The sequence below is a fragment of the Strongylocentrotus purpuratus genome, unplaced genomic scaffold (genome assembly GCF_000002235.5).
Source record: "Strongylocentrotus purpuratus isolate Spur 01 unplaced genomic scaffold, Spur_5.0 spur5_scaffold_14, whole genome shotgun sequence".
NCBI classification, from domain to species: domain Eukaryota; kingdom Metazoa; phylum Echinodermata; class Echinoidea; order Camarodonta; family Strongylocentrotidae; genus Strongylocentrotus; species Strongylocentrotus purpuratus.
Genome location: NW_022145599.1, coordinates 8,877,347 through 8,903,577, shown reverse-complemented (window position 1 = coordinate 8,903,577; position 26,231 = coordinate 8,877,347). Strand labels below are relative to the sequence as shown.

General features: G+C 37.5%; 2 protein-coding genes across 2 annotated transcripts in view; both read right to left on the bottom strand.

The window, feature by feature from the left end:
* LOC579128 (protein piccolo) overlaps positions 1 to 20,427 on the bottom strand; it is a 69,126-nt gene extending 48,699 nt beyond the window's left edge. Inside the window, exons 1-3 of the mRNA XM_030984980.1 lie at positions 20,376 to 20,427; positions 19,653 to 19,777; positions 14,696 to 14,774 (exon numbers count right to left, since the gene is read on the bottom strand). Of these exons, the coding sequence (XP_030840840.1) occupies positions 14,696 to 14,774; positions 19,653 to 19,777; positions 20,376 to 20,427 (256 nt within the window). The remainder of the gene's footprint in view (positions 1 to 14,695; positions 14,775 to 19,652; positions 19,778 to 20,375) is intronic.
* A 1,546-nt stretch (positions 20,428 to 21,973) lies between these two features.
* The window catches only part of LOC105446069 (WASH complex subunit 2-like), a 49,518-nt gene continuing 45,260 nt past the window's right edge, over positions 21,974 to 26,231 (bottom strand). Inside the window, exons 9-12 of the mRNA XM_030984979.1 lie at positions 25,136 to 25,207; positions 23,505 to 23,592; positions 22,813 to 22,956; positions 21,974 to 22,047 (exon numbers count right to left, since the gene is read on the bottom strand). Coding sequence (XP_030840839.1) covers positions 21,974 to 22,047; positions 22,813 to 22,956; positions 23,505 to 23,592; positions 25,136 to 25,207 — 378 coding nt within the window. The remainder of the gene's footprint in view (positions 22,048 to 22,812; positions 22,957 to 23,504; positions 23,593 to 25,135; positions 25,208 to 26,231) is intronic.

Here is a 26,231-nt window from a genome sequence, read left to right as displayed (position 1 = left end):
AAATTACCAAAGATATAAACAAAACAAGAAACAAAGAAATGGTGAAAATAGATACAGAGATATGAATACTGGTATAGACACATTCTTACGATAAAGGTAAGGGAATTCACAATAGAATGAGGTCGTGGAGAAGCGTTCGAGGGGCACAGTTTTCCTTCTCAAGTTGAGATTGCCCATTGTCCAAGCGAGCAGAGATACCATTTACATCCAAGAATTGAAAGAAAAACTAAAACACGAAATGAGGGAACTTTGGTTCTTCACAAAATGTCGAGTGTCCCAGGCACCAAGTAACAATGAAAGACTTCTCCTTTAATACAAAGCATAGAGTAATATTCTCAGAGGAGGCTCTATGATATGATCCATAATGATGTGGTGATAAAAGAACAGCCTGAGAGAAGATATCTTCAAAGGTGACAAGGTCCTAGGGTACTTCCACTTTTCCTCGGAAGCGACGATGACAGATGATGCACTCCATGACGAGCATGTCACTCAAATGTTCTACCCAAAAAAGACTTTCGCAAAATTATGCTCTTCCTACTGGAGATGCATGAATATCAACACGAGAGTAGGTCTAAATGATATCAATTATCGGTTAGCTGAAAACTAATACAATGCCATGTCACTTCGTCATTGGGAGACTATGAAATGATAGTCGGAAACATGATCATGAGACACGTACATGATTGAATTTGAGACACCGATGTGTTCATGCAAAAAAAGTTTGTGGTGCTGAGTTTCATCAGGGGACATTACTGCTAAACTAATCCCAGATTTTGTCGCTTCTCATATCTCGTCTATCTATCAACGACCCTCCCAAATTTGCTTATGTTCTCTTTAGCGGTTTCCCCCACTATTCGTAAACTTAAAGGCCGCTGGTCGGAAACCTGAGGCTCATAGGCCTTCTTCAGTGAGTCTTTGAGAGGGGGTTTGTTAGCAGATCAAGGTACATGGCCAGTCAATTCGGGATCCTACTCCTACAGTAGTTGTATGTGATATAAAACAATTATTACTCATCCATCGTGTCAAGTTTGATTGTCGAGACTATTGATGTCCGTGGTTTCTTTCTGACTTGTCTCGCTCTTGACCCACTGGAAGCTACTGGTAACGGCATTCAAGTTAAAACTTTCACTAACGATGTCTCCGTAAGAAAGCTTATTAATATTCTAAAGTCTACCAGTATTCAAAGTATTATTTCAAAGAAATTATGAGTACAAGGACAGATCAGCTGAAATTTATTACGGTATACTTCACATTTGGATGCCTTTAACAAAATATTTAACAAAAGATCTAGAGAAATTCTCACATATCGTTAAGAGATGAGATTCATCCATGGTATGACTTATGAAATGTAATCCTTTTAATCTAGATTTACTTAAATTCAGCTTTCATCATTTAATAACTAGCAATTAATTCCTTCTTCCTCCACCCCCAATATTGATAGTGAAACAAAAAGTCTGATGTTTCACATCTCTCTGATAAGAAGAGACTTTACTGAATTTCAGCAGAATTCTAAATGAACATAGTCATAATAATGTTTCATCACTTCTTCACTTTCAATTTTAGAGGATCAAGTTGAAACTCGTAAAAAGACAAAATTCCAATGATCTACCTTAAATAACAATTTCCCTTTCATATCTTGAGCCATTCTAACTGGTAATGATAGTGCAGGAATCTAACAATTTACACCTTTTCTCCTTTTTTTTCTCCTAATAAAAAGAGAAAAATAATAGCATGATAATTTTGAATGTGCAAATACAAGCCATGACTAATAGGAAACGATTGAAGCGATTCGCCAGCTGGCTCACAAACTCACCGTGAGAGTTGCATCAAATTTAGCACGCTATGGTGCGAGAGGGGAATCCGATTAAAATCTGGGGTAAAAACAGGGAAATTAGGGCAAGAACTATGGGGACCCTGGGTGAACGGTTTAGAGGGACCGCAAAGGTTCACGGTAATTCACTTGGACATGAATGTTAGTAGAATACATTGCTTGGATCATGTTTCCAACCACAAGGACTGACAAATTCACCGTTTTAGAACAATGGTTTGACAAATAATGAGTAGAAAAAACATTCTTGCACACGCAGTGATAATCCCTTCGTTTTATAATTTGATTGTGAGTTAACATGAAACAAATCAATCCATGACTCAGTACGCAACCTGAATACAAAATTTAAACATTTTAATTTGAGTTGGTCGTGACTGACTACAATGTTTGGAAGGCCTACGATTACCAGGTTAGCTGTCTATCTAAATTTGGAAAGATTGGTTTACTGTAATTTATTAAAAGAAAAACTGTAGACCATTCAAATGGGGTTAAATATGGAAAACTTTTGCATTTTAAAAATGCATCGTAGTATTTTTAAAAAATGACATTCAATGTTTTGCATACATGGGTAATTGACATTAAGCACCAGTTACCATTTTTTTCATATATCCTTGTAATTATCTCTCCACAGTTGAAACTTCACATACATTTACAAATGTCATGGTGAGAATTCAAAATGAACTTTCAATTTTTCTTGTAAATAATACTATCATTCAAATGATCAAACTGCTCCTGGTGCATTGACATTTTCAATGCAGCTTTTTAATTGATTCACAAGGACTTGGCAGAAAATCTTGAAATATAACACAAAAAAGATATTGCATACACTGGAAGTCTCTTCCCCCTCATTTGTATAAGTCATAACAGCCCAGATATTAACCAATCAGAACTAAGCCAACTAGTTAAACTCATAAGATATTAACGATTTCTACTTTGAGGGGATTTGTTCCTTGAATCCATATGATCTCTCACAATGGAATTAATTACAACAAGATTCGCTCTACCCGAGAACTGCAAGGGGAAAGCAGACAATGATAAAACTTTGAATGGTATTGAAGCTAAAGCCAGCGTGAAGTGGAGATTCTACTTGTGATTGAACTCCATAGTTAGGTCCACACCACACTCCATTAACGTTAAGTTCAGATCATGGTTTTAAACTTCAGAGTTATCTTGTAGTTAGAGCGGTGTGGAAACACTTGTGGTTTAAAACATTTTTTGTTAGTTCACTCAAAATTATAATACACACACGATAAGATTAGCACAATATACATCCAAGCAATTGGAGGGAGGGGGGGGGGGGGACATGTCCCCACTCGAACTCCTTACTTGAAGTTACATGCCGTGCAGATGCAAATAACTTCAAGGTTACATCACCTTGTAGTTAAAATTAGTACTTTCCCCAGTTTGCAGTTTCGAACTTTAAATACATGGTCCTGTGTAAACCCTTAATTTTAGTGGAACATTTAGTGGATGTTTCGTTAACCATCTTAAGTTTAAGACAAGAACAGTCTTGTGCGAACACAACCATTGTCTTACAAGGGGAATTGTATGCTGCTCTTCGAATGATCCAGTATTTCAACAAGAATGAGGAGAGCTTTCAAGAGGCGAGATCAATTAGCGTAATTCCTGTTACTCCCAGGGAAATCCAAATGAAGTCCCGGCCCACAACCCTCGCACACTACCCCCACAGGTGATCGCACTGGCCTTGAGTCAGCTTTCCAGAGGAAGACGCCAAAGCCTTCACGTGGGACTGCACTTTGCACGTGCCCCTGATGGACATGAACTAGCGGCTCACGTTGTGCGAAGGGCCTCCCAGGTCTTCTTTCAAAGAACTAGAACTTTTTTTTCTTTTTGACCTCATCAATCTCATCATCAGTAAAGGATCTATTAAAGCTTCACGTTACATCACATGATACAAGCTATTAAACTGGACATGATCACCATTAATATCTGATTCAATTGATCAATTTTTCAGAGAGTGTACATGAAATAATTCAGTCATGAAAACTTTATCTGAAAATAAAGCATGAAGTAAAAAAAAAAATTCAGTTTGTGTCAATTAGAAACAAAATGTACATTTACTTGCAATCACAATTAGCACACTCAAACTTCTACTACATGCATCAAACTACTTTTTATGGCCATGTTTTCTTTCAATAGGCAGAAAGTCAATGGAATTTCAGTAATGTTCATTTGTAAATATCTTAATGACTAAATTGGACATTAGTGGGGACTGTTACACAGTCTGCTTGGGACTGGAATCACAGCTACATATACACTGGCGCCCAAGCTTGCAAAGGAGGAAGGCTATGAGGAACTGGGGGCGGTTGGTCTATGTCATCGGCAAACTCATCATAATGGGTACCAAGGTCCCTGTCTCACAAATATCGTCCAGGTACAGGGGTACCAAAGTGGGCTTTCAAAACGAGCCTCTCTTGAGCAATGAGTAGGCTTTAGCAGGAAGAAAAGGGGAAGAGCCCCCATGCAGACACAGGATCTTAAACTCATATCCTCTACGTATATCAAAAATGATCTTTTAAAACGTGATTTTAATGGCAGTACTATATCTTGAAATATTGCTTGGAACAATATTCAGCTGTTTAAGCAGCCCTGTTTGTGTTATTGTGCTCTAAGGGGAAGGGGAAGAGCCCCCCTGCAGACACAGAACATTTAACTCATATCCTCTACGTATATATCTTTTGCTTTTTCAACCTAGTATGAAATCATCCATCAAAACATGACTTTAATCACAGTGGGAGATCTGACTTCAAACGTTACTTGAAACATTATTCCACTCTATACAGTCACGTTTGACTCATTGTACTGACTGAACTTCACCATGATGAGAAGGGGGAAAAAGCCTGAATCCGATGACTGGGGTAATAATATGATTGCAGGGCCCTCAGGGAGAACAGTATTAATACTGATGAGGCTACCCTGGGTAAACAAGACAAGACATTATTATTATTATTATCTTTAACTCATATCCTCTACATATAACCCTTGCAACCTATGAAATCAACAAAATATTGACACCTTGAAACGTTCTTTGAAACGCTATTCAACCCTAATTATATTTCCAGCCATGGTTAAACTTCACAATGATGAGAAGGGGAAGAACTCCCTGTGGAAACTGGATCTTTAAAGGTAAAGACCAGTATTGGAAACGCCCCAATTTCAAAAAATGAAATGGAAGCTCTCATTACCAATCATGTGAAAGAATATGTTTTGACTATTAATACATGTTGATAAAAAAAATTGCCGGGAAACCGCCTACTAATTCATATATTTGGTAAATTTGTTTCTCTCATGGTCTGTGAGAGATATAGGGTAGTCCCATATACATCTTTCTGTGTATAGTGCTTGTAACTTTACGAAGAATGGGCCAAATTTCTTATCATTTTGATGATTCCAGAACCTTGCAGATGCTAGATGCTAGATGATCAACCTTTTCTGATCGATTCCACAACGTTTATTTCACAATGCAATCGCATGACCATAACTGGTCTTTACCTTTAACTCATAGCCTCACATATTACCCTTGCCATCTATGAAATTATCACAATAGGACACCTTGAAACGTTCTTTGAAATGTTCTTTGAAACGCTATTCAACACTAAATATAAACCCAGTCATGGCTGAACTTCACAATGATGAGAAGGGGAAGAACCCCCTGTGGAAACCGGATCTTTAACTCATAGCCTCTACATATAACCCTTGCAACCTAGGAAATCAACAAAATATTGACACCTTGAAACGTTCTTTGAAATGCTATTCAACCCTAATTATATTTCCAGCCATGGTTAAACTTCACAATGATGAGAAGGTGAAGAACCCCATGTGGAAACCGGATCTTTAACTCATAGCCTCACATATAACCCTTGAAACCTATGAAATCATCAAAATATCAAAGTCTCAAAACATTCTTTGAAACGCTATTCAACCCTAATTATAAACCCAGCCATGGTTAAACTTCACAATGATGAGAAGGGGAAGAACCCCCTGTGGAAACTGGACCTTTAACTCATAGCCTCTACATATTACCCTTGCAACCTATGAAATTATCACAATACGACACCTTGAAATGTTCTTTGAAACGCTATTCAACCCTAATTATATTTCCAGCCATGGTTAAACTTCACAATGATGAGAAGGGGAAGAACCCCCTGTGGAAACTGGATCTTTAACTCATAGCCTCACATATTACCCTTGCCATCTATGAAATTATCACAATACGACACCTTGCAACGTTCTTTGAAATGCTATTTAACCCTAAATATAAACCCAGTCATGGCTGAACTTCACAATGATGAGAAGGGGAAGAACCCCCTGTGGAAACCGGATCTTCAAGTCATAGCCTCTACATAAAATCCTTGCTACTATACAACATCTTGAAACGTTGTTTGAAATGCTATTCATCTTTAAATAGATAACCAGTCATGATTGAACTACACCATGGTGAGAAGGGCAAGAGCCCCCTACAGACACAGGATCTTTACCTCATATCCTCTATGTATATCTCTTTCAGCTTATGAAATCATTTTAATAAGACACCTTGAAACGTTCTTTGAAATGCTATTACACCCTAAATATAAACCCAGTCATAGGCTGAACTTTTCCATGACGAGAAGGGGAAAGAGTCCCCTAAAGACACAGGATCTTTACCCATATCCTCCAAGGATATCTCTTTCAACCTCAAAAAGCTTTAAAAACAGAGGTAATATTTTTACTTCAGGAAATAGGAGGGGAGAGCGCTTGGTTTTGGCTAATGCCTTTAGAATTGAAACAGCACTGTGAGTTGTTGGTGTAGCTTTTGGATGTTTGTGCATTGCATCAATGCATTATACTTGCTACTCCATACAGTGTAGAGATATGGAATTGATCAATTATGTTCAAAATGATCCTTAACAAATTACCAGGAAAAGATACCTTCAACAGAATAATTAAAGAGAGGCGAAATAGTTATCAGACATAAGAAACGGCAAAGCCATGGAATAAAATGACAGCAAACATATCTAGAAAATTTGTACTCGTAAAAGAGGATACTGGTAAAAAAGTTTTAAAAAAATATAGAAAAGCCACACCAAAAAATGCATCAGCTGTGCCAATGAAATACAATGAACTGACAACTTAGGGAGAGCTTAATTTCAGCTATTTATTTATTTATTTTAAATGGTTTATTTCATTCAAAAAAATTCGCGGCCCGGGAATCTGATCTGATTGTTCAGAGCACATATCCAACTTTTGTCCCTTATTAAATATAATCGGAATTACCAATCACTTAAAAGTGATGAAGATCCCCTACAGATAGTGAAACTTTAGATTTATAGAAAGTAATAATCTAGAAGAAAATATTGAATAACCATTCGATCATCAAATTGCAAATCAGAGAGTTGAAAGATGAGATTCACATCCACATTGTTATAAAAAAAACACAATACTAAAAGATAACATCAGAATACACATCATTCTTACCTGAATTATATGAATATAGCTATGCACTGATCTCACAAAAGATATGGTTGTATGAAATATTCCTCTTAATTACAAGCCAGAGAGCACTTTGACGACACAAAGTTTAATAGAATTCCTCCAAAGAAGAAAAATAAACATCTGCGAGGGAAGATCGACGTTGGAGTGAGACACCCCTAATGATCTTTCACGGGCCTTGCCCAGCTTTAGAACACTTGTAATCCCCAGTCACGAAGAGCCTCACCCCAAATAGATCCCTCTCCCAATCATGAACCGGAGAAATGGCACGGACAGGTTGCCAAGACCACAAATGCCGGCTCTGTCATCAGAACAAACTTTCACCCCTCTCTTCCCCCCTCCTCTCTTCTCTCAATCGGACTCTGTCTAATGCTTCCTCCCTTTCTCTTTCACTCTTTCTCCTTTCCCCCAACTCATAATCAATTTCCTTTTCTCATTTCTGCAGTCAATATTTTTACATTCTGAAGTACGACAAGTGCAATAATTTCCTTTTCCCTCTTTTGTTGCAGAACTTTCAGTGTGTATCCTTATTTCTTCCACAGCTTCTTTAATAGAAGTTTGATCCTATGTTACTTTATCCTTCATTTCATTCAGACTTATCATTTCTTCCAACAATGCTCATAGTCTTTTTCACTGAATTCCCATCTTCTTTTTAATAATGATTCATTCTCTATAAAGGTATTTTCCATTATTTTGCATCTAACTTTTTCACCTTCAGAATCATACTTATTATCACATTCTCAATTTGTACCTTCTGAGAATCTCAATATGTAGTTAATTTTACTTATATCTTCCTCCATCAACATATTTTCTCTTTCTTTCCTTCTGTCCATATCTTCCTCCCTCTTTCTGCTTAATTCTCTCTGCCTATTCCCCCTTGTCTCCCTATTTCCCCCTGCATCTGCTATGCCTTTACACCTTCCTTGCTGAGTCACTGTCTAACTTTCTACCCCTACCCTATCCATTTCATAAGCAATGTTACATGAACAAGTGTCTTCACACCTCAACACCCCCTCTCCCCAGCTATTCCCCCTCATCTCTGTCGGGACATTGAACATTCTCCAACCTCCAACCCCTCTCGCCTCTGATCCTGTCATTGCCATAGACAGCTTATATAAATTTGATCATAATTTGAGGTTGGAGGTAACAATACATTGAGTCAGTTGGGTTCCCCACTGTCTCTATTGTATTATTCTTTCACATTTCACCAATGCAATAGGGTGGAGGCTGGGAGGGATGGGGTGGTTCCTTTACAATTGTCCATGTCCCTACGGTGTCATAACATGCTGTGAATCATCATCATAATCATCATCATCACCAACATTATCCAATAATATGGGTTTTAGTCTGTTGTGAATGTCAGCATGTTGTGCCATTCTCCTATGCATGCATCTATCTTCTCACCCGATATTTAGTTGGTTTATAAAAATAGCAAAAGTGAGAGGAACAGGTTATTGACAGTTTGAGCAAATTCCAATTCTAATTAAAAAATTGTGAATTATTGAAAATGTCATCAATGAAACACAAATTGGCAACTCTGTGACATATCTTTTGATGTCCTGTCCCTTTTCATTTGTACTGCAAATTTCATAAATTTTAATTTTCTTAGTAATTAATAAAGGAATAGATTTTTGTTGTGTACAAACTATTTGCAATGATTATGTCTAGGGTTCATATCTACTTTAGATAGAAAAATGATACCAAGTTAGCCATTATTTTTTTTCAAACCATAGATTAAAAAAGAAGACTGGATTCAGTTTTATCTTGTTGCCCAGCATTTTCCCCATGTCCATGTAGGTCAGAGAAATGATACCCAGTCCACAATTGGTGGACTGCCAAGGGATTTCAATGTAACGATCCTCCCTAGTGATAATGATGCATAGGATTTATAAGGAGGGGTACATCATTTTTGAAGGGCTATCAAAAGTTATCTTTCATAACACAGCCAATGTACCTCAAAGGATTTGACTAAAATTTCTTCTTTATGAATTTATGATAAAGCCATCTTCACAAACTAAACTTCTAAATTACAAAAAGTTTATTTTTTCTTGTATCTGAAAAAAAGGACAAAATATAATTTTATAAAATTTTGAATTATTAGTTAAAACAGGCATTGTTTAGAATGTACCTATCTTGTTAATTTAGGTACTGAATATGATCAAGCTGATAATCATTGCAAAAGGAGACAATATATGTGACACTATGAATGTAAAGACTGAGCAAGTGAGCATGCACTACACCTATCATGAGCATTCATTTCACGATGAGAATCTTTGAGCTGTACAGAACCCTTTGAATATCTCCTGTTTTGGTGCATGTTTTTCTTTGTACAGGAAGGGTTTATGAGAGAAGGAATTAGATGGGAAATGGGGTAAAAAGAGGAGTTTCCTGCAGGGGACAGAGAGCCCTGTTTAGGCCTGTCTTCATCAGCTCGAGATTGCCAGATAATCCGTTATTTTAACTATCCCGATCGCAAATTATCCAGCTATTTTGCGTCTGCATCAGCCCGCAGTTGCAATTAGCGGGATATTTGGTCGAGATAATCATCCTAAGATATCTTGGGCTAGTTTGCAAAATATCCCGCTATTTGATCAGTGCGGCTTCACCAGCCCAAAGACTCGCACTATGCGCGACCGCTGAGCAAACTATCTGGAGCTAATTTCTCGAGCTCGAGTTTTGAGTTTAGAGGTAGAGTCTCGTGCAGATGAAGACGCGACTTGTAACTTCAGGATTATTTCCCAAATCAGAAATAGCGGGATATTTGGCAATCTCGAGCTGACGAAGACAGGCCTTTTGTCAGGAGTTCAACATCAAGGACACCCTGCTAAACTCCCAGGGAAGTCGTCAATTGACAATCCTGGTACATGTAGGTCTGTGATGAGGGGGACAGCTAGTGACTCAGCCGTGATGTACAGGGAGGGAGGATGGAGGAAAATCAACAAGTGCCTTGAAGATGAGAGAGATAGAGTGATGGGATGGAGAGGGGGAAGGAGGGATCGGTGGAGAAGGAGGGATCGGTGGAGAAGGAGGGATGTGTGGAGAGAGAGAGAGAGAGAGAGAGAGAGAGAGAGAGAGAAGAAGGGATGGATTAAAAGGGATTAAAAGAGAGAAAGGGATAGAAGGAGAGAGGGGGAAAGGCGAGAGGGGAGAGAGAAAGAGAGGAAGGTAGGAATGAAGAGAAGAAGGGAGAAGGGAGAGAGAGAGAGAGAGAGAGAGAGATGGAAGGAAATTCCCAAAATGAGAGCGATGTGATGATAGGTGGAGGGAGAGTGAGAGAGAAAATGAGAGATAGGAGAGAGTACATACAGTATGTAAGAAAAATGAAAAGGGGGGGGGGTAGGAGATGGAGATGGAGAGATAAGTGGAGGAGAGAGAGAGAGATGGAAGTCCCAAGATGAGAGCGATGTGACGATAGGTGGAGGGAGAGTGAGAGAGAAAAAGAGAGATAGGGAGGGAGAGAGCACATATGTAAGAAAAATGAAAAGGGAGGGGGGGGGGGTAAGAGAAAACATGAACAGGTACATGTAGAGAGGAGTCAAATTCAGGGGCAAAAGCTGTGAACAGTAATCAAGGACAGCAAAATAGACAGAAACTACAAAACTATTGATCAAACAAATGATTATTAAAAATGTCACAAGAAAACATGAACAAAATATAATTTGCTCATGATGGCCCGAGCAACACAGAGCAAACTTTCAGGAAAACTCCTACATCTAGAGAATTTATGCATGAATGCTAACTGGGCATTAAAATCATTGTCTGGCTCATAGTGATAAAAATCTCACAAGTTATCAAGTAGCATTAAGAGATTAACATACCGACAGACGACCCTCTCGCTCAGTTCTCATAATAAAGAATGCTTGGGTATGAATTAGGTTATGTCTAATGACCACTCATAGCTTCGAGCCAATACTGTTTTTTTTTAACTCAATCAGGAAGCATTCAATCAAACTAATTTCCTAATAATCATGCTCTCAAATGAACATTATATTCAAGAAGAATATTAAAGTAATAAAACAGTGTTGCAATCCAATGAATTTAAAATATACGTCTATCTTTACTTTGATAGAATACCTGGTATGACTTGCAAGGATTTGAGTGATTTTGAGATTACAGTGGGATGTCTCTTTTGGAAAACATGTTCTCATGAAGGATGTAGTCAAATCAACTTGAAGAAGATTACATTGCAACAACTCAGTCACATAAAACTTCACATACTGTGCTTGTAATAATAACAATAATTATAACATAGTAACATTGAAGTAGCGTTTTAATAACACAATTTTTTCAACGCGCTGTTCCACGGCTTTATCCTAGCAGCCCTGATAAGGCGTTCTTAGGGGCATCAGATAATGTCTTCCTACCAGGTACTCATTTTAGTCATTTATGTCACCTGGGTGGAGGGTGGCAAGTGTAGATTAATGTCTTGCCATAGTCTAGAGACATATCAACTAGGCCAAAGCTCTACAGGACAATGATAACCATATCTTTATCCAGCACATTATAGCATTTTTTTTTTAAATGTCTCTTTCTATGAGCTTTAACTAGAATAAAGGGGATGTATATCACTCATTTTCAGGCACACAAGGTAATCAAACCTAATGGTTTCTCAAGAAATATGACACAAACACGTGATCGCAACTACATGTACTTTCATAAAATTAACTCAGAGGTAATTAGAATACCCTGTTGTTCAGAATATCTCATAAAAATACAAAAATGCCTGTCTTTCTTCAGAACCCATCAACATTTCCTTCCTTTTAACAACCCTGTACTAAAATAAACTGCCTCTCCTTATTCTTAGAACACGAGTCATGAGCTATTTCTGGCCTTTCTTTAGCTATATCTATTAACCTCCTATACCTCAGTCCCACAGAGTGTAATACGTGTGGGTGCTGTAAGAAACCTTGGCACACCCTAGCAGGAGTCTGCCAAGGTCACTCTGCATCATATGAAGCACATTCACCCACAGGCTCAAAAGGAAAGAGGGCAGCCAATTCATGAAGTCATGATTATATTCAAAGGAGATCATTTTTTTCTTCATATTTAGTATGTCCTTCCAGAGTAATTAAGCACAGTGCCTCGTTCACATGCGATGCTGTGAATGACCTAAAAAAACATAACGCGGCGAAATCAAAGGCAAATGGCAAGTAAGCATGATCAATAGTTGCTGAAAATAAAGGCATCTAAGTTTGACACTAATTAATCTTTGTCAATACAATTTTTTTTTTTTTTTTAAATTTAAATTTAACAAAAAATAATTTAATTTTGCCTCAATTGTTTATTGATGCAGTTTACCACCTGCTTGTAGTGTCTTGGGCAGGTAAAAGGGTCTTAATAATGATGATATATATATATATATATATATATAAGAACATTTAGAGGTCTTGCGGTGAATGATTAATTCTATAGTGATTGGGTATACAGTACACAATTTGAGTAGTCCTGAAAATGACTGTTGGGGTTGAAGGTCGACAGAAAAAGAGAGATAAGAGAAAAGAATTGTTTCCTTTTTTTGTTCTGAGAGGAGCTACTTCTTAAAAAAAAAAAAATCCTTTTTACAACTACTCAAGTGGTTTTACCAATCAGTGTATTTAACACCATCATATTTGTATGTCATAAAATTGACCCTTTACTGATTCCAGATTCTTATTACATGCTTGTTATCCAACAATTCCCTAGCTACCCTCATCAGGAAAGAAGGCCTTTCTGCTAACAGTTATTTCACCAACAAGAACTCTTGCGCTTGCTCTGTCACCCTCCACAAAAATAAATAATGACTGGAAAAAGATGAGAGAAATCTTAATCCCTGCAGGATATGAGTTTAGGATCGTCTGTGAATCACACGCTGGAAGCTTGTTCTTTTAATACAAGAAAAACAATCGCTCTACCAGGAGCGGAATCAAAGAAAGAGAAAAATCAACAGATAGAAAGGGATGACTACAGAATTTAATCGGGAGAGTATTTTCTCATCCCCTCTTTTTCAGAGGAAAGGTAAGGAGGAAAAGCGAGAGAGGTGTGATTTGGGATATGACAGGAAATTTGAGCTCCAATTCTCCCGGAAGTTTGTCATGAAAAATGATACCTTATGGAGATTACTTTCCAGTTCTTATGTTACAATTTTGTTATTTCTGTTGTGTTTTAAACAATTACTGTATGTTTAATAGATGTACCAGATACCTTGAGTAGCAAGGTGTCATTTGTGGTGCAGTAAGGGAATACTTTTCTCACATTTACTTCCTACTTGTAACACACAATTCAGGAAGGAAATAAGGCTCATATTTGAATGGGATATTACTGAATAGACTGTTTTAGTAATTTAAATACTAAGGTGTTGTTAAGTGCCATGTTACACATGATTTCATTCACCTGTCAAAAATAATTATATTTTATTAGTCAGAATGCGAATTGTATACATAACATACGTTACGTGTTGCTAGGTAGGGCAAACCATAATGTTTGTCCTACCTAGCAATAAGTAGCAACGATTATTGAAATTAATTTATTTGTAACAGGTGAAATAAAAAAGATCTATACATTAAATTTGATTACATTATGAAATGGCGAATTGATTCAGGTGTTATTATGTCCTGGTTGTCAACCGACATGAGAAATAATTATGAATATTGACTATAGAGGTAGAGTCATTGATATGTGCATATCATCTTTCTTTAAATTGGCAACCTTCTGATATATCCGTTTATTAAAAGTATGAATTTCAACCCAGATGAAAATGATGACTATACATACATCAGTATAGTCACTAATACGCAGATCTATATCACTCTTGAATTGGCAACAAGCTGAGGTACATCGTAACAGTTTTTTTTTAAATAACGTCAACCCATGAGAGAAGTAATTATGAATATATGAGGTAGAGTGAATCATATGCACACATTAAGCTCAAATTGGCAACCTTCTGGTATACCAATTTATATACCAATAAATGTGAATACTAGAGGTAGAATTGTTGATATGACCTGACAGGTACAGACCTTAAATTAGCAAACTTTGGATGCATCAACTTAAACATAATGACAATTATGAATATCATATGGTAATCAAATTAGGAAGAGTCACAAAAGTGTCCAAAATACTGAATTTCGCAAGCTACAATGTAATGGTATGAGGTAAATGTAATCATACTGCTTGGTACACACGACTCCATGATACTTTTGTATGTAAAAGACAAAGAGACGGCAAATCAGTTGAGACTTTACAGTAAGAAACATTACAGACAAGAGGAGTGCACATGACTGTGAAGAAACATGAAACATATATGAGTATTCTTACTCTCATACAGACCTGTACCAACCATCAATGATTATACTCTTGCCTTTTTATATGATTGATGTAAAAATGTAAAGCTTGACTTACTGACAATGTCCTCATAGACGTGGTCTGACGTTACATCCCTCCTGCCAGCTGCAGATGGTTTATCATCAAACAGTCCTCCCTGGATTTGAACATAAGAAACAAGATGATAATGATGTGAATACATGGCGTACAGAGGAGTTCAACCCATGTCCAGTATTTTAGACACTGCCACCACCTTCACATCACGACTGCTCTTCCAAACCTGCGGCAACCGACGGATTGAAAGGGAAAATGCCTTTCTTGGCAGAGTGGTTAGGAGTAAAACTTCATGTGATGGTGACATGAAATCTTTGGAGGGTGTTTCTATAGGGGCAAGGGATTTTCTCAAGAACATTCATGACCACGTAGGGTTAATCATCATCGTGACGGCAGCATCCTCAGCAACTGACACCAAGGTCTGGGTGCTCTTTCAGGTTGGTGATCGGCTGTCTGTCGCTACCCTGGAAGGCACTATGCGTCATCCATTCTGCAACCTTTTTGGTCACGATTTCACTCTTTTGACAGGTGATACATCACTTTGCATTAACAACATGCATCTCAACACACCAAACCAAGTACATTCTAGTGGATGTACATCTCATACAGCAGCTATCACACTACATGTACTATTACGATAGACATTTATACTTGCTTGTGAGAGCATTTGAAACAGACCTCAAACGATGTCCACTAAAAGAATCCTGGCTACTCTTACAACCTATACTTTGTAAGTTCAAGAGATCCTTATAACTATATAGACTTTGCTCACTGTACCCTTTAAAAATTACTACACATCTTCCATTGCGAAACTAATTTTAAAACTGACCGCAATCTGACTGCCCTTGAGGCGTTTGATGGCACTGGGAACGCTCCTGCATGACTTGGACAACCACTTGCGTATCGGGGAGACGTTCTTGTATCCTTCAACCGTCATAGAGAAATTTCCTTGGTCCAGTCTCATGATGGCGCGACTGTCACCATACGTGGCCAAGCACACAAAGATGTCATCCTTGCTCGCATCAGGGGGGAAGGCTATTGCCATATCCCCCGGCAAAGATAGGTAAAACCCTTAACAAGGAATCCTGCAGGATACCGCCTTAAGAGTGAAAGAAGGGTAAAGGAATGGCCACACCTAGATGTTAGCACCCATGCTGATGTTTCCACTCCAGAACCGCTTGGTGGTTTTGACGATGGACGGGGGGCTAGAATGGCGTGTCACGACAATGAGACGGCTCAGGGAGCCATGTTCGGATCTTGGTGGAGTCGGCACAAAGCTTGTTGCGATCATCTTGGAAACCTGGTATATTGCCTCTCTCAACACCTCCGAAGATGCAATGCATAGACTGGGTTTTCAGACCCTAAAACTAGGTCACAGAAGCAATATCTGCCTGTAGGGTGTAGAATTCTTCATAGCATAGATAGCTATATTCAAAGAGACTTTTGCATGGCAGAAACCACATAATATACTTGTTTTCGCTCGGGGGAACAATGGAATGACTGTCAAGAATCTTGGAAAAGGAGAAATCCTTGTTACATTTCATCAAACACCAGAGACAAACCAAAACATTTCTTATTCAGTCCTGGGAACATTTAGTCACTGGTACATTTATCAGTGATAGTAAGTTTATTCTTTCTCCTCAAAAGAAACTCTAGCGACAAGACTTACAATCAAGAATACAATCATCCTTCAGTGTGCCTGATAATCTGAGACTATGAAGCACAAATCTTGCATTACAGCAAGTAGACAAAACTCTTCTTTTCTTTATTCAAATTAAGAACCTACATCCTCTGAACCCCATCAACAACCCACTGAACTACGAGCATAGACTGTTCCTACAGTCTCATATTGTGTTTCAAGAACTTACTTATAGCTGGCAGAGAGGCTCATTCATTCACTTCATTTCTCACCAAATGTTCAGATACTTTTTATTAGATCATTACAATCAATTTACATTTGGCAAATGGAGCCAACCGCCAAATGGCAAAAGCTGGTCAAGTTTGCCCCTGTTCATTACACCATATTTTGCGATAATAAAACAATAATTGAATCATAAAGATATTAACAAATTAAAAGAGTTTATGTGGTTGCTATAAATAGAAACATATATGTAGCAGGGGCTCCATACTACACATGTAGAGCATATTTTTTTCTTTCTTTTTTCCATACAAATATTGCACAAGGCCCTTTTTGCTCGATATATTATGGGGATATGGAGAGAGATTGGAGAGAGATTGGAGGGGGAGGGCGAGGGGGATTTCCATGTACTGCACCCTTATAAAGCATTGTGCCAAGGAGAATACAGCAATTACTAAATATCATTATTCAGTGAAGCTAATTCATCTTTTATCATGTTCAGTGGGGTGTCCCTCTTCCTGATTCACCTTATTCAATTTATAGCAGAAGGTTCATATGGGTTTATAAAATGTATATTTACATGTAGCATGATAAAAGAATCCATTCAATTTACTGGAAAACCAGGAAAATTAAGTAGTTAGCCCAAATTTCAGTACGAGATGCATACAAATTGTCTGTAGGAGAAGAAAAAAAAAAAAAAAAGAGCCATTATCACTGGGCTATCCAGCGCAACAAGACAGACTCAATACCCCCTCAATGTGAACAGACCTTATTAGCTCCTGTGCTACTCGAGTGACGTGAAGCTACCAGATGCGATTGTCATAGAGAGGAACAATAAGAGACAAGCTCCAAGGGAACTTGTTTTGGAAAAGTGGATAATTTTTCTTGTCTCTATCAATCTTTATTGGGTTGACTCAGCAACATGAATCACAGCAAGTGGGACTACAGTTAGTATATGCTATACAATATGCAAGGGTGATATCACAACAAGATTACAGTAACTGAGATGGGAGGGAGGGATGTTATGTCTTAACTGCATTAGGAATGGATAAAGACATGCTTTGATATGGTTCAGAGTTGTTTACAGTTTGCGGGTCAACCTACTGCTAGAATCCCATGTGTCATGTCTTTGATTCCTCATTTCGATTCCCCCTCAATAAATATATCCTTTGTATGTTGTCCCTAAGGTATGGATGTTAGGTTGAGAGCTTGAAGAACAGCTCAAGATACGCTGAATGCAGAGAGTGAAGTACAGTACAGAAGAAAACGAGAGAGGAAGAGACAGCCAGCGATCAACAATGAGGAAGTTAGTGAGAGATTATGAGAAACAGAGAGAGACAGAGAGAGGCAGAGAAAGACAGAGAGAGAGAGAGAGAAAGACAGAGACAGAGAGAGAGAGAGAAAGAGAAAGAAAGACCAATAGAGAGAGAGAGAGAGAGAGAGAGAGACAGAGAGAGAGAGAGAAAGAAAGACCAATAGAGAGAGAGAGAGAGAGAGAGAGACAGACAGACAGACAGAGAGAGGCAGAGAAAGACAGAGACAGAGACAGAGACAGAGAGAAAGAAAGACCAATAGAGAGACAGAGAGAGACAGAGAGAGGCAGAGAGAGGCAGAGAAAGACAGAGACAGAGAGAGAGAGAGAGAGAGAAAGAGAAAGAAAGACCAATAGAGAGAGAGAGAGAGTTAGGGTTGGTTACAGTGCAAGGCCCATAAACTGCTTCAGAATTTTGTTAAAGTGCAACAAAGACATCATTTACAAACCTAAACGCAAATTGAAACAAAAGAACTTTTCACCATCAACGTAGTAATCTTGGTAAGGATTCAACATAATTCATACTACTACTAGGTCGAGCGTACTCGCACTAAATTCATACTAATGGTCTTGTAAATGTATTTTCATGTGGGAAAGGTGCCATTGGATGACAATTGTTTAGTTTTTCATTTAAAAGGAAGCTGTTAAGTGAGATCCTTCACATCCAGCAATTCACAAATATTGTAAACAAAAACAAAATAAACAAAAGGTTACTCATGCATACTAAACTATGACCGAATGGAGATTTCATAGAAAGGCCTTATCTTGTTGCCAAAGCTTGCGTCATAATCTAACGATGGTTTCCAACCAATCATTGCTCACACAGCACTGTCATAGTTTTTAACTTTTAGGGAAGTTTTACACAACAATCCAATAACAATGTCACAGGTTCACATCGTACCAAATCACTGCCCTAAGTTTTAAACTTACAAGCCAGGCAAGCCATTGTAGTATTAAACTACAAGCTGACAAAACCTCAAATCTAATTATGTCTGCACAGCACATACAGTAACTTTGGGAAAAGACCCCTTGCTGCTTGCTATTTTCGCGATAAACATAAGATTGCTTGTTGTTTAAAACTTCTAGTAAACTTGAGTTTCTGAAACCACAAGTGCATCTGTGCTGTCCTCAACTATAAGGTTACTTCAAATGAGGTCCCTCTTCCCATGCTAATCATAACTGTGAGTTTAATCTTTCAGTAAATTTTAAATTTAGGTTAGGCTTATGTTTCACCGAGACCACACAAGGTGAAAAGGTGGATAAAGGGATTAACACACAAAGGGAGTGTCAGATGGGATTGGACCTATCATAACTAAATCAGGGTGAAATTTAATCGGTTATGGCACATAGAGGAAGGTGAGGGCCTCAAGGTGAAATAAGTGAGTAAAACGAGAGGAAAAAATGTGTAAACAAAACTTATCTCAAGAAATGTTTTAGAGGTTTGAAGAGAAATAAAACTTTGCATGGATATAAAGGAAAAAATATAGCTTGAACGCATTATACAAAATTAGATCTATGACATTTTCGGCTCTAACGTAAAATGTAATCATTATCATCATCCTCACCATCATCATCACCATCACCATCATCTCTATACATGTAACAATGTAATCATGGACATCAATATACATATGATCATCTGTTTCAACGTCAAAAAGATCCATATCTGAATGACGAAACAGTCCTTTCTCCATCTATTACATAAATGGCTATAACAGTTACGACATCAACATTATTACCAAAGCATACACATCAATGTTATCACTATAGCAACAAAAATATTGACAAGAAAAAATGTAGGCTTTTCTTACATCCTCCTCCTTGTCATCATCAAAGAGACCACCACCGGAGCTGCTGAAGAGTCCTTTCTTGCCGAACGGAGAATCGTCAACTTCTCCTTCGCCTTGGCCAGGCTGCTCACCAAATAGATTATCATCTGAAGATGTAAAAGAAACAAATAATAGTAATTAATTAAGATTAAAAAAAATAATTAAGTTCCGTTTAATTTAACCCATTTTCCTTCTCATTTTACCTTGCTAAATGTAAAATTCTTTGTTTAAAGATATCACTGAAATAACAATAATGTTTTCTATTACAACTCCACTCACTGTTAGAAATACAATCACTATAATAATAATAACAATAAAATATAAAAATCACTAAAGCATACAATCTGTTATTTTATAATGATCCTTTTTTATTTTTTTTTATATTGTACAAAATGTATTACAACTTATTTACATAGCAATCAAACCTACATGTAATACTACATGTACATTGTACAATACAGTTATTCTAGATTATCTTTTTATATATACCATCTTATTTTTCTTGAATCCAAATGTAGTATTTACATGTTCATGTAAACTAATTGGTATATTTTCTAAGCAGGAAATTTACTCACTCGTTACACTAATAAAAATTCAATTAAATAGTCTCACTGGTCAATCTACAACTTTGAATCATTCAGTTGTGGTTGGAACATATTTATGTATTCCTGTATTCAAATATGAATATTTTCATCACTACCTAACTTTGTAAACATGCATCTTCTACAACATCATAATCCCGATGCTCATGGTACATGGTTAATCCTCTTAATCCCATCAGGTCAGATAGCATGACACACAACCAAATAGATAGCTTCCTACAGCTAGCTGAGAGGGGGACTGAACCGCTCCCCTCTAAATCCCCCTCCAAGAGCCACGCCCACAAAACCTTGTTACTCACAGCAACAAGTCTGCCTGTCAATCAAGGGCCAGCTATCTTACTTTAATAGATTCGTTCCCGTCTTTATCTCAACCAAGCAGGTTACGGGCTCCTGCTTTTTCCTTCATTAATCCCCTCCTAATCCATATTGATATTTGTAGATTAATCCTCACAGAGATTAAGAGGCTACGATTGTCAGAGTACAAGCGTTCTGCGGTTATTTCACTATCTCGATCAAAAGCTAATTGTGTGGATTACCCACAAATAGAAAACACTATTGTTTCCGAAGCAAGCAGTGAACTGAATTGGCTCAATGCCTTTTGTATAAGTAGCTTGGAAATGATCATAAAGGCAAGATGTTATCTCTCAATCATTTAATACTGTAGATGACTATTTTTGAAAGAGACCCCGGATACAAGCCAATTAATGACAACAATAATCCAATTTATACAGTAGGCTTGTGGTTGCACCATGTGAGAGAGGGGGAGGATTGGGGATTCCTAAAATCCAATTGTTCCTGACAGTTTCCATTAAACAATGTGATTACCAAATGTACATTGCATCTAGACATGTCATGTGCCAACAAAAGTCTTTGAGTGCTCCCCCCCCCCCCCTCACAAAATAAGATAATTCATGTGCAAAATCATCTACAACTTCATAGACATGTACAAACAAGATTTGGGAGAGATTTTAATACACCTGACAGACACAATGTCTTTAACGATTACACAAATTCATTTCATTTTCAGCTTTTGCAGTGGTAATAATGATCCCTTTAACAAACGTCATACAAGCATTGTGCCATCTGGGACCTTTTTCACAAAGCCTTTTTTCAATGACAAATGACAAAAATCAGTGACAAATCTGTTGATAACCAATCAGAAGCAAGTATTTCAGTAGCTTATAACAAAAACTCTCATTTGTCACTGATGACAAGTTTTGTGAAACACCCCCCAGGTCATCAATACAATACAAGTTTCCATGTACAGTGTACACACTAATTCAATAACTGCTTGAAGTCAAATCTCATATGAGACTCAGACATCTACATGCAGCTCAACCACAGATGTGGAAGAAATCAGTGAGGCTCCCTCTACAGTTTAAAGCAGTACAGACAGAGCACTGAGTGTCTTCCTCTCCATTCCTCCCAAATAATTGTTAATTTTTTCAATTTAAAGATTTGGGGAAAAAAGAAATCTGAAAATGATATCAAGCTTTTTCACCATGACATGATTTATATTAAGAGATCTAGTTACAAAATTATAGTCACTTTCAGGGGATGAAGAGGTTGATATTTTGCACTTGATGCATTTGTGGACTCCACTGACATAGTAGAGGTCTTATATAAATACTAGCCCAAGGAGTTTGAACTACTAGGCCAAGTCCTACTCAAATTTACACTAGACGATGTGCGTGCTACAGTTCAACAAAGGAAGTTGGCCTGAGGTCTAAGTTTTCCTTTGTTAAACCTGATCCTCAATCCAGGGTCAGGTTGTACTGAATCAGTAGAATACTGAACCAAGAGATAACATGCACCAACTGTGACTTACTGGATGATCTCCTACATCTACATCTATGATATGGGGAGTGTTTCACAAAGACCAAGATCAACTTTAAGTTGGACTTAACTATAGCAGGGCCATTCATGCACTGTTTGCTCTCACCATTATGATCTTTAGATAATATTTTTGTCCTCAATAATGAATTATCAACAAATTTAAATTCTGCAGATTTGTGACCATGATTTGTACGTCCCTTGAGAAACCAATGTCAGTAAATGGTGAGAGAAAACAGCGGCATGAACGGCCTGCCATAGTTAAGTCCAACTTAAAGGTAAAGACCAGTTTTGGAAACGCCCTTCTCTCAAAAAAATGAAATGGAAGCTCTCATTACCAATCATGTGAAAGAATATGTTTTGACTAATACATGATGATAAAAATTTTGCCGGGAAAACCGCCTTCTAATTGATATATTTAGTAAATTAGTTTATCTATTCGTGTGTGTAGTCCCATATACATCTTTCTGTGTACAGTGCTTGCAACTTTACCAAGGCTGTACCAAATTTCTTATCATTTTGATGATTCCAGAACCTTGCAGTACACACCAATACTTATATGCTAGATGATCAACCTTTTCTGATCGAGTCCACACCGTTTCTTTCACAATGCAATCACATGACCAGAACTCAACTTTATCTTTAAGTCCAACTTTGAGACGATCTTAGTCCTTGTGAAACACTCCCCTGGATTATTGTTCGCTTACCTTCAGCCTTGGACGTTGATCTCTTCTTCTTGCTCTTCTTCTCTCTGTCCAGTGGAAGCTTCTTTCTCCTCGTTCCTTTCTTGGAGCTCTCCTGAGATGATGTCTTGCTGTCTTCCGAGATGGTGCGGTTTCTATTGGATTCATCTAGATGATACAAAGAGGGGGGAATTACGAATATTGGGTGGTAGCCTGACAGTACATACTTACATTTTGCCGCGTTCCGTATTCATTAAGACTAATATGATCAATTGGGCAAAAAGAATTTCCGTTTTGGTTTAATAAAATTTGGAGTGGACTATTAGGCTATTATTATTATTATTTATTTATGCTTCAAAGAAACTGCTCAATACAGTATATACAGGGCTATATATACATGTATACATGTACATGTTAGCGTGCTGATTACTCGTGATTCATTTTCCAATAATATTTATGTATAAGACAAATATGTGGTGGTGACTGGTTGAATTCTCATGTAATATTTCTTATCATTACTTGGACTTATTATCAAAAACCAAAAAATTGTTTTCTCCTTTTTTCTGGAATAGATTACTCTGAATGTCCCCATTTCAGATCACATGTTAACCCGTTGCTATGGAAACCGGGTGTTCCCTGTATTAAGCCCATGGGACTTTGAAAATACAATAGTCAACGGGTTAAGCAAGGACTGGTAGAAGGGCGTGGTCTCTCACCTGTCACTTCTCCTGGTTCCTGGTTTTGTGCACCCCTCGTCATACCTCCTCCTAGCTTGGCTGATAGCTCATCTTGGAAGTTCACAGGCTGAGATGGTACATGTACATAGACAAACAAGAGTTAGTATGGAAATATATTACGCTCATTACAAGTACAGCTTATTGATTGGTATCCATTTACCTTTTTAAAGGTAAAAATAATAAAATACATTTTATTTTTCCTACTTTTCTAGTTATTATCTATACAACTGAAATCAGCTCATACATTTGTAAAACTAATATAGATTTTATTTACAGATATCGCCCTTGTTGCATCTGCTGATTACATATCTCAGTCAATCGATTTGCACAGCTTTCTGCCTTTCATTATGATTTCACTCTATGCTATCAATTCATACTTTTCATTGAGGAACTTATATTTGTGCACGGAATATACCTTAGAAAACAGATCAATTGACTAATTAGCAATTTTACTACAAATAATAGAGAACCAAGGCGTACACACAAAATTAAACTGCTGATTTACACAGAAGGAAAAATCAACATCAACCAAATACATGTACAAGGACATGTTTTGTCATAACAAAATGGAAAAAATATCCCAAACAAAAAATACTGGTACATTTCACAGATCATGCGGGGATGGGTGCAGTGATAATGGTTATCGGCATACATTTCTTGGTGCACATTAAGGACACCACACTTGAGGAAAGGGCATGCACTTCAACATCAATACTAGCAGACCTAATCTAAATTCAAATTCAATCTTTACACAACTACTATGTACATCTATTCAAATTATATTAATGATAATTTTGTTGTTCATTTACAATTCTTTATCCGAGTACAATTCCTTGCTATAGATTTTTCAATAAAAAAATGGCTAATATGGATAGGATAGAAAGAAAGGTAAAGAATATAAAGATGGTGAATCACAACCACAACATCTCTACTAAAATGTTGTGAATATCTTAGATGTTTGAATACATATAATTTCTATTGAGGTAGATGATAGGCTTTGCATACTATAGAGGAGATGAAAGAAGCTCTATTCAGACATGAGACAGTAAACCACCTAAAAACAAAATTGCAGCAAAACTTTGGAGGATAATGAAGACGAGAGGCAATATTTCGTTCCTGTTTTCACGAAGTGACGGTACTGAGGAAAATCCGCACGCAAATTGTATGCGATTTTCATTCACTACCGTCACTTCGTGAAAATAGGGACGATTTTATGGGTGGAAAGAAAAAACATGGCTGCTTGAAACAATTTCCTTTATACATCCTCACTGATCCTTGTGTAATAAGATACGATAGGCACAGTTGTTTAATTTAATTTCTGTCACAGTGGTTCTTTAAAGCCTGTCTGCAATAGTTTGGCCAGGAGGGATTAGACCACCCAGCATGGTCACTGACAGGTGGTAATCTCATCAACTAAGCTCTCAATTAACATACAAAAAAGAGGATCATAGGGGACTAACTGGCACCGCTTTGGCATTTTTTCTATATAGAGGGAGCAAGTAGCTACAAGCAGTACAGTGGTTGTTTAAGCCGTATACTGCCTCGTGTCTGAAAGGGGTTTTAATGATGGAGAAGCTACATGTAAGATGGAGGATAGAATGTGTGTATACCTGGGCTGCTGCCTCCTGGTCTGATGGTTCCTCATCATCAAACAGACCGGTATCAGAGTCCTCCGATTCACTCTGTACGTTAGCCAAAAGGTCATTGGGTTAGATTAGTTCAGCATGCAATACACAAACAAAACAAGGGTGTTGAACTCTTTCTCTCCCCCCCCCCCCCCCCCCAGTCTCCCTGCCCTAATTGAATGGACAATAAGATCCATAAACCATTTCTCATAACTGCAATAAATAATGTTCCCAATATGTGTTCCTAAATTTTTGTAAATGGACAAGACAAGATAAGATCCATGGATCATTTCTCATAACTGCAATATCTCATGTTTCCAGTATGTATTCCTACATGTTTGTAAATGATTATAATTGATTTGTAATGTTTTGTTGGAAACAGAAATCAAATTGAAATTGAAATTGAAATATCTAATCACCTAGCATATATAACTTGACAACATATAAAAGTCTATTTCAAAGCTCTTCTTATTGTGTTGATAGTGTTGACTTGATGGGAGTGATTACAGTCAATAATAGGATTTTTTTTCTCTCAATCCATTGTGCTTTATGACGAATTCTAAAGTTCAATCTTTAAAATGGATGTGCAGTGAATCCTGTCTATAAAGACCATCCAAGGGAAACACAAAAAGTGGTCTTCGTAGACAGGTTCCTTTAGTACATTTCAATGAGAAACCATTTTCAAGGGAAACAAGAAATGTGGTCTCTGTAGACAGGTGGTTTGCTAAAGCAGGTTTGACTGTATATGTAATTGACCTTTGAAATATCGCCCTCTATGGGGACCTGAATACTGGGTAACCACTACAAGGACCATTCACTAAAGGGGTAGGTGTCTGAAGGGGGACCTCTATGACACACAAGTGAAGTGCATACTGTGACGACATTCGTGTCTGACATGCTAATTCAAGCTTCACTGATTCACTGTGTAGAACATATATGTATCAAAGGATAACATGCAAAACACCCCTGCTATCACTCTTTCAAACAAATTTGTAAAAGTACTATGAAATCCATTTCTCATCATATTCTTTGAAATGAAATAGGTCCATTAAAGTATAGGCAGGTCGATCTAAAATTGTTG